At 37.1% G+C, this 14,217-nt stretch overlaps 1 protein-coding gene across 1 annotated transcript in view; it reads left to right on the forward strand.

Moving 5' to 3' along the window:
- The window catches only part of ADGRV1 (adhesion G protein-coupled receptor V1), a 534,581-nt gene that overhangs the window by 193,009 nt on the left and 327,355 nt on the right, over positions 1–14,217 (forward strand). The window contains exons 71-76 of the mRNA XM_055138625.1: positions 1,254–1,397; positions 3,907–4,081; positions 6,448–6,583; positions 7,421–8,532; positions 10,296–10,413; positions 11,452–11,623. Of these exons, the coding sequence (XP_054994600.1) occupies positions 1,254–1,397; positions 3,907–4,081; positions 6,448–6,583; positions 7,421–8,532; positions 10,296–10,413; positions 11,452–11,623 (1,857 nt within the window). The remainder of the gene's footprint in view (positions 1–1,253; positions 1,398–3,906; positions 4,082–6,447; positions 6,584–7,420; positions 8,533–10,295; positions 10,414–11,451; positions 11,624–14,217) is intronic.

Genomic DNA, 14,217 nt, shown 5'->3' on the forward strand with positions numbered 1-14,217 from the left:
GAAAAATCCTCAGCCGCCCAGCTCGGGTGCTTGTGGGGAATGAGTACACTCTTAGAGGAGAGATGGGCTACCAATGATTAAAGTCAGGACTCTGATTGATTTCTGTTTCCTTCGCATGCACTTGACCTTGGTTCATGTTCAATGACTATCCTTTGGATAACAATGAAGATTGATTGAATGAATGAAACATCTGTCACCCCCATTTTGCATAACATTTGAAACCAATATGGTAGATATTTTCCATATTTGGCAGCTGTAATACATTTTTCAGCAGTTACATTTAAAAGAATAAATTCTGTGGAAATGACTGTTTTATGTTCACTAAAGGTGTAAAGAGTTTTTGTAGTATTTCATGTTACAAGGCAACTTGAGGTTTATCTGTTGTTAATAATACTGTTTCCATTGAAAAATGTAAGGTTAAAAACTCTGAAATTTTAGAATATCACCAATATTTAAATTTATGACTTGCCCTTTGTATTTTTATTAGAAAACACTGTGAAAGCTTACTACATGGTGTTAGCATACAGTGTTAACATTTTTTATTTGCCCAAAATAGTCAATTATTTAGTATATTCAAACCATTATTAACTTAATCAAATTAATAATTCAGTGAAAATAATTATTTTGGAAATGAATTTTGTTTCTTGCTGATTTTAGGAGCCGTAACTTCTTACCAGTAAGTTGTTTCCTTTTGGGTGGCACCTGAGTTCGTCATGAATAAGATCTCTGTGATTCTGGTCATTCTTGAGTTATTTGGGTATACATAGAGAAGTTGCTGGTTTATGTTTTATATTGAAGGGCTGGAGCAATAGCACAGCGGTAGGGCATTTGCCTTTCACGCAGCCGACCCGTGTTCGATTCCTCCGCCCCTCTCGGAGAGCCCAGCAAGCTACCGAGAGTTTCCCACCTGCATGACAGAGCCTGGCAAGCTACCTGTGGCGTATTGGATATGCCAAAAACAGTAACAATAAGTCTCACATTGAGAGACGTTACTGTGCCCGCTAGAACAAATTGATGAACAACGGATGACAGTGACAGTGACTATATTTTGAAACTACTCATCCTTGTCACACAGTCTTCATACTGGTAGTTTGCTTCATGATAGAGGGGAATGGTAACATATATAGTTGAAAAAATAAAAAAAAAGAACTCAAATCAATATAAAATTTATTCATATATCAGTGTTTCTTTTCTGATCAGTGTTTGGGGTTTTTTGGCTACTAACAAGGGGTGATGATGCTGTTTGTTTTTAGGTCTTTCTGTCTCTGGGCTCTAATTTTACCTTGCAACTGGTGGCAGTGATGCTTGTTGGTGGGCGCTTCTCTGGCATGCCAAAGATTCTCCAAGAAGCGAAATTTGCTGTTGTTCCTGTCCCTGAGGAAGCTGCCAATTCTCAGGTAATGGCTTTGGGTGTTGCTGTCATTACTGCTCCAGGATGCTTTCATAGGAAGGACTAAGATCTCCATCCCAGAACTTTTCTTTGGCACATTGGTGGTGATGAAGGTTCATTAACTGTGCCCATGAAAACCACAAATGTTAGCACTATTATAACTAGCTTACACAAGCTACTGTAAAGATGTTTTAAAAAGAACAAATCTTTATGATAAAATGATTCTTATAATAAAAAATAAAGTAAAAAATATGTCAGGTGCTTTCTGGTACAGATTGAAGCACTGAAAGAAAGCTTTACAATATCTTAAAGTATTACATGAATATCAGAGTAGAGTTTTTGTGATATGTTAGAGAAAAATATTTTCAGTTTGTGACATTAAATATAAAAGTCTGTTTCCTTTTGAAGTGTGGAAAAATTTATCTTATAGTGTTTGTCTGACATAAGGTAAATTTTAAAAATAATTATCAACTAAGCATTTTTTCAGCATTTTCCTCAATATTAAATATTGTTATTTTATGCTTAAATGATTAAAATATAACTATTTTAGACTATATTTTTCTAGAATTGTGAACGCTTGTGAATCCCGTAACATAATTGCACTTACGTATTTGGGTTTTCAACTTGAGTTCATCTAGAAAAGATTATTTCCTAATCTGAAATGGTTAGTTTCATTTGAATGCTATAAAATTCCAGTAGAACCAGTCTACTGGAGTTTTATAGCATTTTGTTGTCTTTGTCTTTGCACATTGCCACAATACTTATTATCCCAAAAGGCAATATTGACAAATGTCATGGTATACTTATATTTCATACTTTCAAACAGTATTTTAATGTATGGTGTGTGATAGAGATTGAGAAAGAGGTCTGGTTTTGATACTTCAATGCAACTTCTAGTTATAGCAAGCAGGATCTCATATATACCAAATCTCTTCTAGCTGATATAAATTTTGAATGTTTTCTTATTTCCTTTTCTGTGGTTCCATATGCTATTGTTTGGCACCCTACCATAGCATTTTGCTTCCCACCATTTAACTCTGAAATGAGGAGAATGAATCTTCATATATAATTGTTGCTCATATAGTATCCAAATATATAGATTCTGGAAGCAGAAGAGGTAAATTTAGTGGTCCAAACCACACTTGAAGCTATAAATTTTGATTTATTTTTACTTGTTGACCACAACTTATTTCATCTGTAACTCATCTATAAATCCCATGGTATTTTGGGTAGGTTGCTTTTAAAATAGTGTCCTCTTGATGTGGAAAAGAAAGATGATTATTTAAAAAACTTTGAAGCTTTCTGATCCTCAAAAATGTATTACTTTGAATCAAAGATCTGAGAACTTTAGCTGAAAGTATGGTTCCACTTTGCCTATTTTATAAGTGAAGAAAGCCAATGTTATATGTTACAAAGAAGTAAACTTTTGGTTCTAGACAAATTGTGTTTTATGAAGAACCATGAAAAAGCCATATTAAAATGCCTTTTGCTTTTAACCTTTTGCTCTCACTTAACCATAATTGATTAAACTTTTAAATTTATACCCCAAAGTATTAGACTTTAATGGGTATGGAACTGTAATCTGAATGTTAAGATATAAATATAATAAATTTCAAAGTCATTTTTGAAAGGCTTTCAACTATTGCATACTTGTATAATAATGGCATAGAAATATACTTGTTTTCAGTGCACAAAACTATTCTTTAGAATAAAACAAAAGATGAATGATAATCATTGAAAAAGCCATTGAAGCTTTAGGAAAAAATGTGTGTATTTAGGTAAGAGCGGGATCAGCAGTGCTATTCCTTTGGTGTTACTCTCATCCAATATTAGCTACTGATTGTTCTCTAAACCAGAATGAATCCTTTCCAGAGGAATCACTTGTAGGAAAGGCTACCTTGCTCAAAGACCATTTTTTTTTCTTATTTTTTTTGCTTTTTTTTGGGGGGTTACACCCGGCGATGCACAGGGGTTAACTCCTGCCTCTGCACTCAGGAGTAACTCCTGGCGGTGCTCAGGGGACCATGTGGGATATTGGGAATTGAATCTGGATTGGCCGCGTGCAAGGCAAATACCCTCCCTGCTGTGCTATCGTTCCAGCCCCTCAAAGACTACTTCTTCCATAGCATATGAACTGTGTTGGAATTAGCACAAGGAAATCATTTGTCTTCCTTAGGTAACCTGAAAACTGGATTTACAAATGCTATTTCTTTTTTGGGAGGCACACCTGGCAATGCACAGGGGTTACTCCTGGCTCATGCACTCAGGAATTACTCCTGGTGGTGCTCAGGGGGCCATATGGGATTCTGGGAATCGAACCCGGGTCGGCCACATGCAAGGCAAATACCCTACCTGCTATGCTATTGCTCCAGCCCATAAATGCCATTTCTTAACTATAACTCTTTAGTGGGATAAATTTTAAGACAAAGAATATATGTAAACAAAGAGAAAGTCAACTCAGACAACATTTCAACAAACAAAGTACCTTTATGGAGAAATACATTTTTTTTCCTCAGGTTGGGTTTGAAGCTCCTGCTTTTCCCCTCATGGACATTGCTGCTGGAACAAGCCATGTCATGATCTCTCGGAGAGGCACGTATGGCTCCCTCTGGGTCGCCTGGGCTGTTGGCTATGCTCCTGGGTTTGAAGTCCCTGAGTTCATCGTTGTTGGCAACATGACTCCGAAGCAGGGTGAGTTGTAGCTGTCCTGAGATGAGGCTGTAAACTTGGAGATGAGGACCTGGCCACTCTGCTTGCGTCATCCTTTCTCTGGGTACTTAAAAGTGTTCCAGTACCATCCTATGTTTAGTGATCAGGGCTGCGCAAGCTACTTGGTAAGATTGAAAATGTTATACCTCACCTGGAAATGTGTTTATTGTGCAAACTACTCTGTGCATTAGGACATTGTTAAAGCTAGTTCTACAAGCTCAATTTGATCTGTCATTTTACCAATAGTGAAATGACCCATGTTCAAATCTATTGACAGATCCACATGGCACTTTCTAGTATAGTAAAATATCTGTTACCATATCTTTTTCCATTTTCAATTATGGTATCAGCTCTGTGAGACTCAGTGAGAAGTACTTGTTAGGTGTTTTGACCTCTGCCATGTTACAGGAAGTTCATTACAAATTTCTATAATGAGAGTTTATAGAAGGTTGAGAATCTTTGAGGATCCTCTCCTTTCTTCATAGTCTCTGGTCACTAGGCAAAAGCTGGCAATAACAATAATGAGCAACATTATGTGATTTTCACTTTCCCAAGGTTCTGGCATCACAGATATTGAAAAATGAAAAGTAAAGTCCTTTTGATGATGAGGGTCAGGGGGAGGCACAGGAAAAATAATAGCATACCAGCTTTGATCTCAACAGGATCTGAGAAAAAGAGTGAATTTAGGTATATTATTTGCCTCATTGAGAGACACATTTGCATATCAGAGTGTCTTAATGACTGGGTTTAGCACACATTGAAGCCTCTTTATTTTCCTTTTGGCATGCCCTTGAAGTTAAAGATATTCCATTCTATTTCTCATCTATTTTCTAGCTTTTTCTTCTGCAGAACCATGCCCCTCTATCCTGCTGTCATTTTTGGGAACCTTGCAAGCAGTGTAATGGCCAGAAGATTCAAAGGTCTGGTCTTAGCACTGGGATTCATTTGGGTTATGCTAGGAATCAAGGCATGCACCCCAGCCTTTTTGAGCTATCTCCGCAGCTACCCTTCTGTGATTTTTGATTGCTTTGTATAATTCCATATAATTTAGTTTTTTCCTTTTTGATATTAATAGGCCACTCACTAAATATGAAACATATATGTGTGAAATATTGTTCTTTATGAGCATGTATATGGGTTTGTATAAAATGTGTAATATATGTACATCAAAATCATTTATGTATAAAAGTAGTGACTCTGTAGGAATTTGACCAAACTAGATAATAAAAGTATCAAGTAGATTACATTTTCAAGTTTGTTTTTCCAAATTCCTTTAGCTTTTATAATGTAAACTTTCACATAGTGGGAAATGTCCAATATCAAAAAATGTCAATAAACTCACCAATTTAACAGTTGGTACATTCTTCCCTATTTGTGATTTTTTTGAAGTAACTGAATTAGTTTTTAAATTTAAGTAAATTAATATGAATATTTTTCATGCACTTAATGTATATGTGAATCTGGTATATGCTTCTATAAAAAGCATTTATAAAAAGTATCAATAAAAAGATGCATCTATAAAAAGCATCACTGCAATCAATGCAATAAACAAAGCCAACACCTCCAAATGGTTTCTGAAATCATTTAAAGTAAAAATATCCATTATATTTCTTGTTTTAGGTGGTCAGACTTTTTTTTGGTTGGGAGCACACCAGGTCATGCTCATGACATACTCCTGGCTCTGCACTCAGGGATCACTCCTGGGGGTCACGGGGACCATATGGAATGCCAGAGATAGAACAAGGGTCAGTCCTGTGCAAGGCAAGAATCTTATCTGCTGTAATACATCTCCAGCCCAACACCCTAAGATATTTCACTGCAGACTGTGTCTGTCACCAGACACATAACCAAGCTTGCCTAGCACAGTTCTCCTCCCACTACTGGAATATGTGCTTAAGCCAGAAAACAAAAGAAATAAAGGAGAAAAGAACAAAGGGACGGAAGGCAAGATCCATGCGTTCTAGGGATTTCTCATCACCTTCCTTTGTGACCTTTTGCATCTCTTTTAGTTTTGTAGACTTCTTTAGATTATGGAAAAAATAATAGGGGTGCCTCCCAGTCAGAGCTCAGCAGGCCTTGGGGTCCCCACTGGGGTTCTCAGCCAACAGGGCCTGAGGATCGGTGTGAGGACCTTGAAGTGCCAGGGATCACCCAGACACCCTGGAAGTGCTCAGAACCTACATGGCTGCAGCCAGAAATTTCAGGATCAAATTTGGGTCAGGAACCCGCTTGGCATATGCGCTAACTACTGTACCATTCGGCTGAGGGTTCTGGGATGTGTGGATATTTTACTGCATTTTAAAGAAGCCAAAAATGTAGCGTTCTACTTCCCTTCTGTTCTCTTCCAGGAAACCTATCCTTTTCCCATGGAGAGCAAAGTAAAGGAGTCTTACTCTGGACATTGCCCAGCCCAGGTCAGCCAGAGGCCTTTCCCATCCACCTTCTGGGAGTGCAGAGCAGTGCCCCCGGGGGTGCTCAGCTTAGGTAAGACAATTCTCTTCTTGACTTTGAAAGGGTACTCTGCAGGGTAAGCTGAAATCTGTCTGTTGAAACAGAAGACACAGGATCACTTTCACTGCCTGACAGTTCATCCCTATTCTCTGTGCTCTTCTCTGCCATTATCCATATCACTCTGTGATGAATGTTTTATGGCTGAGTGTGATGGTGCCTGTTGTGCCTTCATTAAAAGCACTCAAATTCAGATTTTCAAAAATCATTAAGTAATCATTATATGTTGGTGATTTGGAATAGGAATATTGGTCTTCACTGTAATCGCTGCATAACAATTGACTTGCATTATCATTCTACAAGAAAAAGCTAAGGGTAAATGATTTAATCATATTTCTTCCAATTCTTTTAAAAAGTTTAGCAATGTTTTTATGAGCAGGAGCTTTATTACTGATTAACCAGAGGAAGTCCTCATAGGCACAGCTATTTCTGCCTCGTTGACAAGAACAGTTGCCGCCTAGGGAATTGTACGAGTGTTTATTTCCCTATATGAGGATATATAAGAGAGCTTTACATGCAGAAACACTGTTTGGGTTCCTTGTCTTTCAGAGAGATGTTCCCAGTATGACTGACAAGCACACAAGAGACCACTGAACACTTTATTTTGCTCACTCCTGTGAGGTCCCATCATCCATGATTACAGCTACTGTGATCTGCTATAGTCATCCAAGTATAAATAGGATTTCATAGATTCCTAAAGGATGTGCATTTTTACGATGCCCCCAGAACAGTTGATTAAATATATGAAAGATGAATTTCTATAATAGCATTTTTGTTTTTTAATAAGTTCTTTCATGGTTATTTTTTTTCCAGATCAGGGTTCACCATTGCAGAAATTGAACCTATGGGAGTCTTTCAGTTTTCTCCAAGTTCAAGAAATATCATCGTGTCAGAGGACACACAGACAGTCAGATTACGAGTACAAAGGCTGTTTGGGTTCCGAGGTGATCTCATTAAAGTTTTTTATCAGACAACTGCCGGAAGTGCAAAGCCACTGGAGGATTTTGAACCTGTTCAGAATAAGGAGCTGCTTTTTCAAAAATTTGAAGCTGAGGTTGATTTTGAAATCATGATTACTAATGATCAGCTTCCTGAGATAAAAGAAACTTTTTACATTAATCTAACTTCAGTAGAAATGAAAGAATCACCAAAGTTGGATGCTGTTTGGAGACCACGCCTGAATCCAGATTTTAGTGTCGCAGTGATTACAATATTGGATGATGATGACCTGGCGGCAGTGGATGTTTATTTCCCTAAGACAACTCTTGTGGCTTTAACAGTGGACACAACTCTCATTCCTGTAGAAACCGACTCCTCCACGATATACCCTGACACAACTATGATCACAACCATACCACAGCCAACTGAAATAATTGCCATTATTACTGACGCAACTGGTATATCGGTGATTCCTGAAAATCTTGTCACCTTTCCTGGAACATCGACCATATCTGAGAAGCCTGAGGAGGTTGCTGTCACTACCAACGTTTCTATTCATGGAACATTGAGTCTTGGACCACCCATTGTTTATGTCAAGGAGGAGATGAAGAATGGCACACTTAATGTCGCAGAAGTTCTTATTCGAAGAACTGGTGGGTGTATTGGCAATGTCAGTGTGACACTTAAGACTTTTGGTGGAAGATCTGCTCAGAAGGAACCAAATGCACTTCCTTCTCCTGACACCTATGGAATGTCCAATCTAACATGGGCAACTGAAGAAGATGACTTTGAAGAACAAACTCTTCTCCTTACCTTTGTAGACGGAGAAAGAGAACATAAAGCACTGATTCAGATTCTGGATGATGATGAGCCTGAGGGCCAGGAATTTTTCTATGTGTTTCTCATAGATCCCCAAGGAGGAGCACAAATTGTGATGGGGACAGATGATACTGGATTTTCAGCTTTTGCCATGATTATTATTACAGGTATGCCTTTCCCATAATGGGAAAAAATTACTTTTATGGTGCAGTATTTGTAAAAATATCATTCTGCCTTAAATTTAAAATGACAAATCACTCAACTTACTCAAATTCATTAAAGCAGTATTTTTTTGTAGCATGAACACATATCATGAATTCATGATGTTCTGAGGTGTGGGCAAGAGTTAATGGACTGCAAATGTCACTTAACTTAGGCTCTGTTGAATAATCTTCAAAATTTAAACTTTCACAGTAGAGGTAAAATCTTACAAATCCTATTATACAAGTTATTTACTAATTTTGTTTTATATTAGCTTAATGCCATCTACATGTTTCTATTAAACTTATCCTGACACTCAGTAGTTCTCTCCTTCATATCATACAAATTTCAATACAGTTATTTGAATATGATCAAAATTAAAGGTCAAATTATTTAACTAGGTCAGCAAGCTGCAGACCCATCAATAAGATTGCTGGGAGCTTTTTTTGTTTCAGGCATTGTTGGTTTACTTGTTGGATCTTAGGAAAATCTTCTTGTCCTAGTTAGAGGAATGGCAAAGGGTTTGTGTGTTGGGGGGGCAGAGGAGAGGTGGTGGGAACAGGTTTTAGGACAGCAGCAACATACCAACAGAAAGGCCAGCATGGCATGAATGCAAACCCATACTGGATACAGTGCATGCCATGGCATACCAATATCTGTTGATACATTAGCTTTGGGCCTGGTGCCTAATTCACCAGACATATTGTCACGTTATTGAACCAGAATGAGCTTCTATAATGTTTTCCTTCCTTATGTATACTATGTGGTCACTTAGTTAAGTGACCAAAAATGCTTGCAGTGAAAATTCTTGGGGCAAAGAGTGTTAGTCTATCTCACTCAAAAATAGAGGAGGTACTGGAAGAAAAAACATGAATCACATGTGCAGCCCTATCAGCAGACGCCAAATGTACTCACATTGCACACCCGCAAAACAGACCCAGCCTGGTAGCACTCCCCTACCAACAAATAAAGCAGATTTTTGTGTCCTTGGCTAGAACCCAATGCCCAATGTCTGGAGCTTTGTCCTGGGAACCTTAGAAGTCAGGGTCTGGGGTTACTCAGTACCAGTGCTTTTTAAGACTAACTTCTTTGGCATCACAGGTTTTAGATCACTTTGCCAAACGGGGCTGTTATAAAGTAGAGAACAACAGGGACTTTTATTTCTCTGAGAAAGCAGCTTAAATGTCGACATGAACTTAGAGTTACTGTTTCAGTAACAGTGGAGTGTAGAGTATATAGGATCTGTCACCTCAAGTGTTGCTTAGTGGAGTCTCCTCTTACTCAGAGATACTCAGCAATCCCTTAATTGTTTTTCTGTTCAGCAAGTAGGAGGCAAACAGCTAGATTCATAACACAAATGGTCTCTTGGTCAGCTGTTTTGTATTACATTGGTTAATAGAGCTCACTATTCCACAATAGCTTACTAAGCACTGTGTTGTCCACTGTCCTGGATTATGGAACTATAGGAATAAATAAAACAATTGGTGCTCTGGTAGAACTTAAATTCTATGGAAGAGATGAGTATGTGTGTCAGTATGGGGAACAGGGATTGATATTTTCTTCCTTCTAGACTTTTTTCAAAGTATTCTACTTTGTGTAAAGGTTTGTAATTACCTCCATTCACATGTAAATTCCATACTTTCATACTATCTGAACTGGAATGATTTCCAACTCACTGAAGATCTTTTTAAAGTCTTAAGGATATTATAAGGCCTGTTATTTTTTTCAGGGAGTGATCTTCACAATGGCATCATAGGATTCAGTGAAGAGTCCCAGGATGAGCTAGCCCTGGGTGGAGGGGCAGGCCTGAGCAGACTCTACCTGACTGTTACCAGGCAGCCAGACAGGTATGTTCATCGGTATGTGAGAGAGCTCACATCTGGTGTCCTTATATAGTATCTATTTTCAATTCATAAAATAATAGAGGCAGGATGAAGCACAGATAAAAAGTCCATGGGGTTCAGTATAACAGAGTGCAAACACTGTGTTACTTAATCAGTGATTTAACACATTTGGTTTATGAACATAATGTAGGGCTATCTTGAAAAAGAAAAGTATACTTATAAAACCTTCCAAGCATCAGTTTAAATAATCACTTCTTCATTTTTTATTCTTTTCTCTTCCCCTCTTCATTCTGTTGTCAGATTGTTGGGGGTTGCACATGTGGTTGGATTATACCAGAGGGCCCATGTGTGGCACCTGAGATCGCAGTGGCAGTGCCGGGTGTTCTTACTACTAAACCCAGTCAACACCTGGTTATCTTGAACCATGGATATTTTGATTATTCAACATTCACAACCGTTTGCTGTTAGGGAGACTTGTCAAACCAACACTTGCTTACAACTTAATAACTGTATACAAAATGTCTTCTTAGTAGTCACCACATACATGCATTTTGATATGTACATCTCTAGATTTTTATATATATACAAATATATATAAATCTCTTACCTAAAGTTTACTGAGAAAGTAGTTTATCTCTTGCCATTTATTTATTTTTATAATAACTATTTTTAATAATAATGTTTTCACTTTAGAAGAATTCTTATTAAAAGACAAAGGAGTAGCATTTACTTGAGTTAGAGATTCTCCATAATTTTCATCTTTTGGGGGGTATAATAATATACAGCAAGAAAAAAATTATTATTTCTTTTCACTCCCTGATACAGAGCCATTCAATATACATATTTATTGAGTATTGAATGGAATGTCATCAAAGAATGCATGGTAAACCCTGGCCTTAATTTTTTTGGTCCACACTTATGAGATTTGGTAATTTTCAGCATTAACTCATAAATTAAGGTATAATAATTACTCATTCTGTATTAGGTAGCAGGATAACTTACATCCTTAATACATTTGCATGGGTTTTTCTTTGTTTCTAGGGCATTTGAAGATGTCACAGTCTTTTGGAGAGCCACATTTAACAAAACGGCCAGTTTGCTCCAGAAAGCTGGAGTGAACCTGATGGATATACTCCTCACTGTTTCCGGGACCACGACCTGCGTAATGGGTCAAACAAAATGCCTGATCCCCATTGAGCTCAAACAAGGGAAGGTGAGAAATGATAAGTCATGGTCTTTATCAACTATACTTATTCAGAATAAGTAATTTGAAAGCCTCTTTATTGGGTGCTCATTATCACTCATGATTAGGGGCATGCAAATCAGAGCAGCACCGAGAAGCCTGGAGCACTTACCTTGCATGCGACTGGCCTGGGTTCCACCCCGAGCACCCTGTATAATCCTTAGAGCCTCACTAGGAGCAGTCCACGAGCACAGAGCCAGGAGTGAACCCCAAGTACTTATACATGTGAGAAAGAAAACAAACCAAACTAAAGCAGCACTGAGATTTTATTTTGTAGCAGTGAGAATGGCACATGTCCAAAAGTCTGGAAACAGCCAGTGTTGGTGGTTTATGGTGAGAAAGGAACCACATTCACTGTTGGTGGGAATGTCAGTGGTTCACTCTCTGTGGAAAGCACTGTGAAGATCTCTCTAAAAACTAGGAATAGAACTCCTATCAGCCTAGTGATACCAGTTCTTGGCATCTATCCCCAAGACACAAGACACGTGAATTCGAAGGGATACATGCACACCCTTGTTCAACACTGCACCTAATACAATAGCTATATATAAAAACAATCCAAATGCCCAATTATAGATTAAATGATGAAGTTGTGGTATAGATACACAGTGGGACACCGTGCAGCTCTAAGAAAGAGCAAACTCATGTAATTTTCAGCAATGTGGGTGGAACTAGAGAATATCATGCTGAGTGAAGTCAGTCAGAAAGCCATCCTTACAGGATGAGCTTACCCTATGTGTAGGAGCTAAAAATAGTCAGGAAGGTAGCAACAGAGGGCCAAAAGCAACCCAAGAGCAAACCAAGAGCAAATCCTCACAGCTGAGTTGGGGCTGGGGATTGAGAGGGTGCCGGGTCCTTGTGGGAGGGAGGTGGCTACACTGATGATGGATGGTGTGTTGAATTATGTGCGTTGGAAACCGCCAATAACACAATAAAATAAATGATAGTACCTCAATCAACGAAAAAATAAAATAAAGCCACTTTATTAAATCTTACATACTTTTTTTTATGTGCCCATTCTTTGTATCTCACCCAGCCATGAAGTCTAAATCTCTTTTTGAGCAAGAGGCTTGGGATTTCTTTCACTTTGATATTTTTTACTTTTTTGGTAAATAAGTTCATCAGTTATACACAAATGCAGTGTTATATATTAATTAGCTTTTCTTTTTTTTAAAAAAAACATTAGTTTTCTCTTTTGTTAAATTCTTGTCTATTATAAGATGCCTGTTGACTCAGAATTGCATTGTCTGAATAATTCTTCAAGTCAGTTTTATGCACAAAAATGTATTTTATTTTCCTAACTACCTCTTACCTTTATCATAAATATACACACACATATATATACACATATACATATATCTGATAGTATCATAAACAGATTTTATCCATGGAATAGAAGTTCTTTATTTTTTACTCAGATTCTTTATCCATATGTTGTTAGTTATAGGGCTCAGTTTTGATCTGTCAACAAGCCAGAAACCTTCCTTGTCAAGTCTTCGGGCAGTTTCTCTTGGTTCACACTGTCTGGCTCTCAGGAGTCAGGTATTATCTGTGCTTAATACTTGGTTTCTGTTTAGTAATTTATAAAAGTCAAATATCTAAAATAGAAACTATCCACAATTATAATGAATATTTTAAAAGTACCATGCTTTTATTTGCAGGTGCTTAACACTTGAAACAGCAGGAAAAACAAACACAAGTACAGTTACTTTAAAACACACAATTATATTTATCCTAAAATAATAAACTTACAGATTTACATTATTTGCTTTCTGTTACTTATTTTCATTTTGATGATTATTGCATTATTTATAGTGATCCTCTCTAAAGTTACAGTAATAGCTTTTAAAATTTTCTTCCTAGAATTGTCATGCTTTTACTTGTTTTCATGAAGAAGGAGTACTTGTGTTGGGTCCCCTAAGGTCACATGCCCTTGGTTATCACACTGCTATGTTCTGTGGGTTTTGGTTTCCTAATATACTTTAGGAATATTGTTTGAACAGAGTATTTGTAAAACTAGAAGCTTCCTTTTGTCTCTAGCCTAATTATGTGTTTTCTCCCATCTGTACATTGTTTAATTTTAGATTGCTCTTTACTTAAATTATAACATATCCTTTTGATTCTAAGTGCGTGTAAGTAATGTTCTAATCTCCAGCACAATGAGAAGAAACATTTTACTAAAAATAAAAAGAAAAGATTCTGCTGGAATGCAATATGCAAAAATCATTTGTTAAACAGAGCTATTGTGCCTTCAAACTCCTTGTTCATTAGGGAATAATAGTTTTTGAATACAGCTTACCCATGCTTTTCTAATGTTTTAGTTTATTTTATTTACCAGATATAGTTTTTCAAAAGAGGTGGAACGTAGTTATCTCCATATTGCAATATTTGCAGACAGTTTATCAGCAAAAGAAAATTTATGTGTAATAGGAAATCTATGTCAATTTCTTCAGACAACAGAAGAAGATGTCTATGTGTAGTAAGATACACTGTATTCTTGTATAATACTAATTTGCTGTATTGTTTCATGAAGTAATAATTATAATTAAAATAATCAAAAAACA

The sequence above is a fragment of the Sorex araneus genome, chromosome 1 (assembly GCF_027595985.1).
Source record: "Sorex araneus isolate mSorAra2 chromosome 1, mSorAra2.pri, whole genome shotgun sequence".
In the NCBI taxonomy this organism is placed as follows: domain Eukaryota; kingdom Metazoa; phylum Chordata; class Mammalia; order Eulipotyphla; family Soricidae; genus Sorex; species Sorex araneus.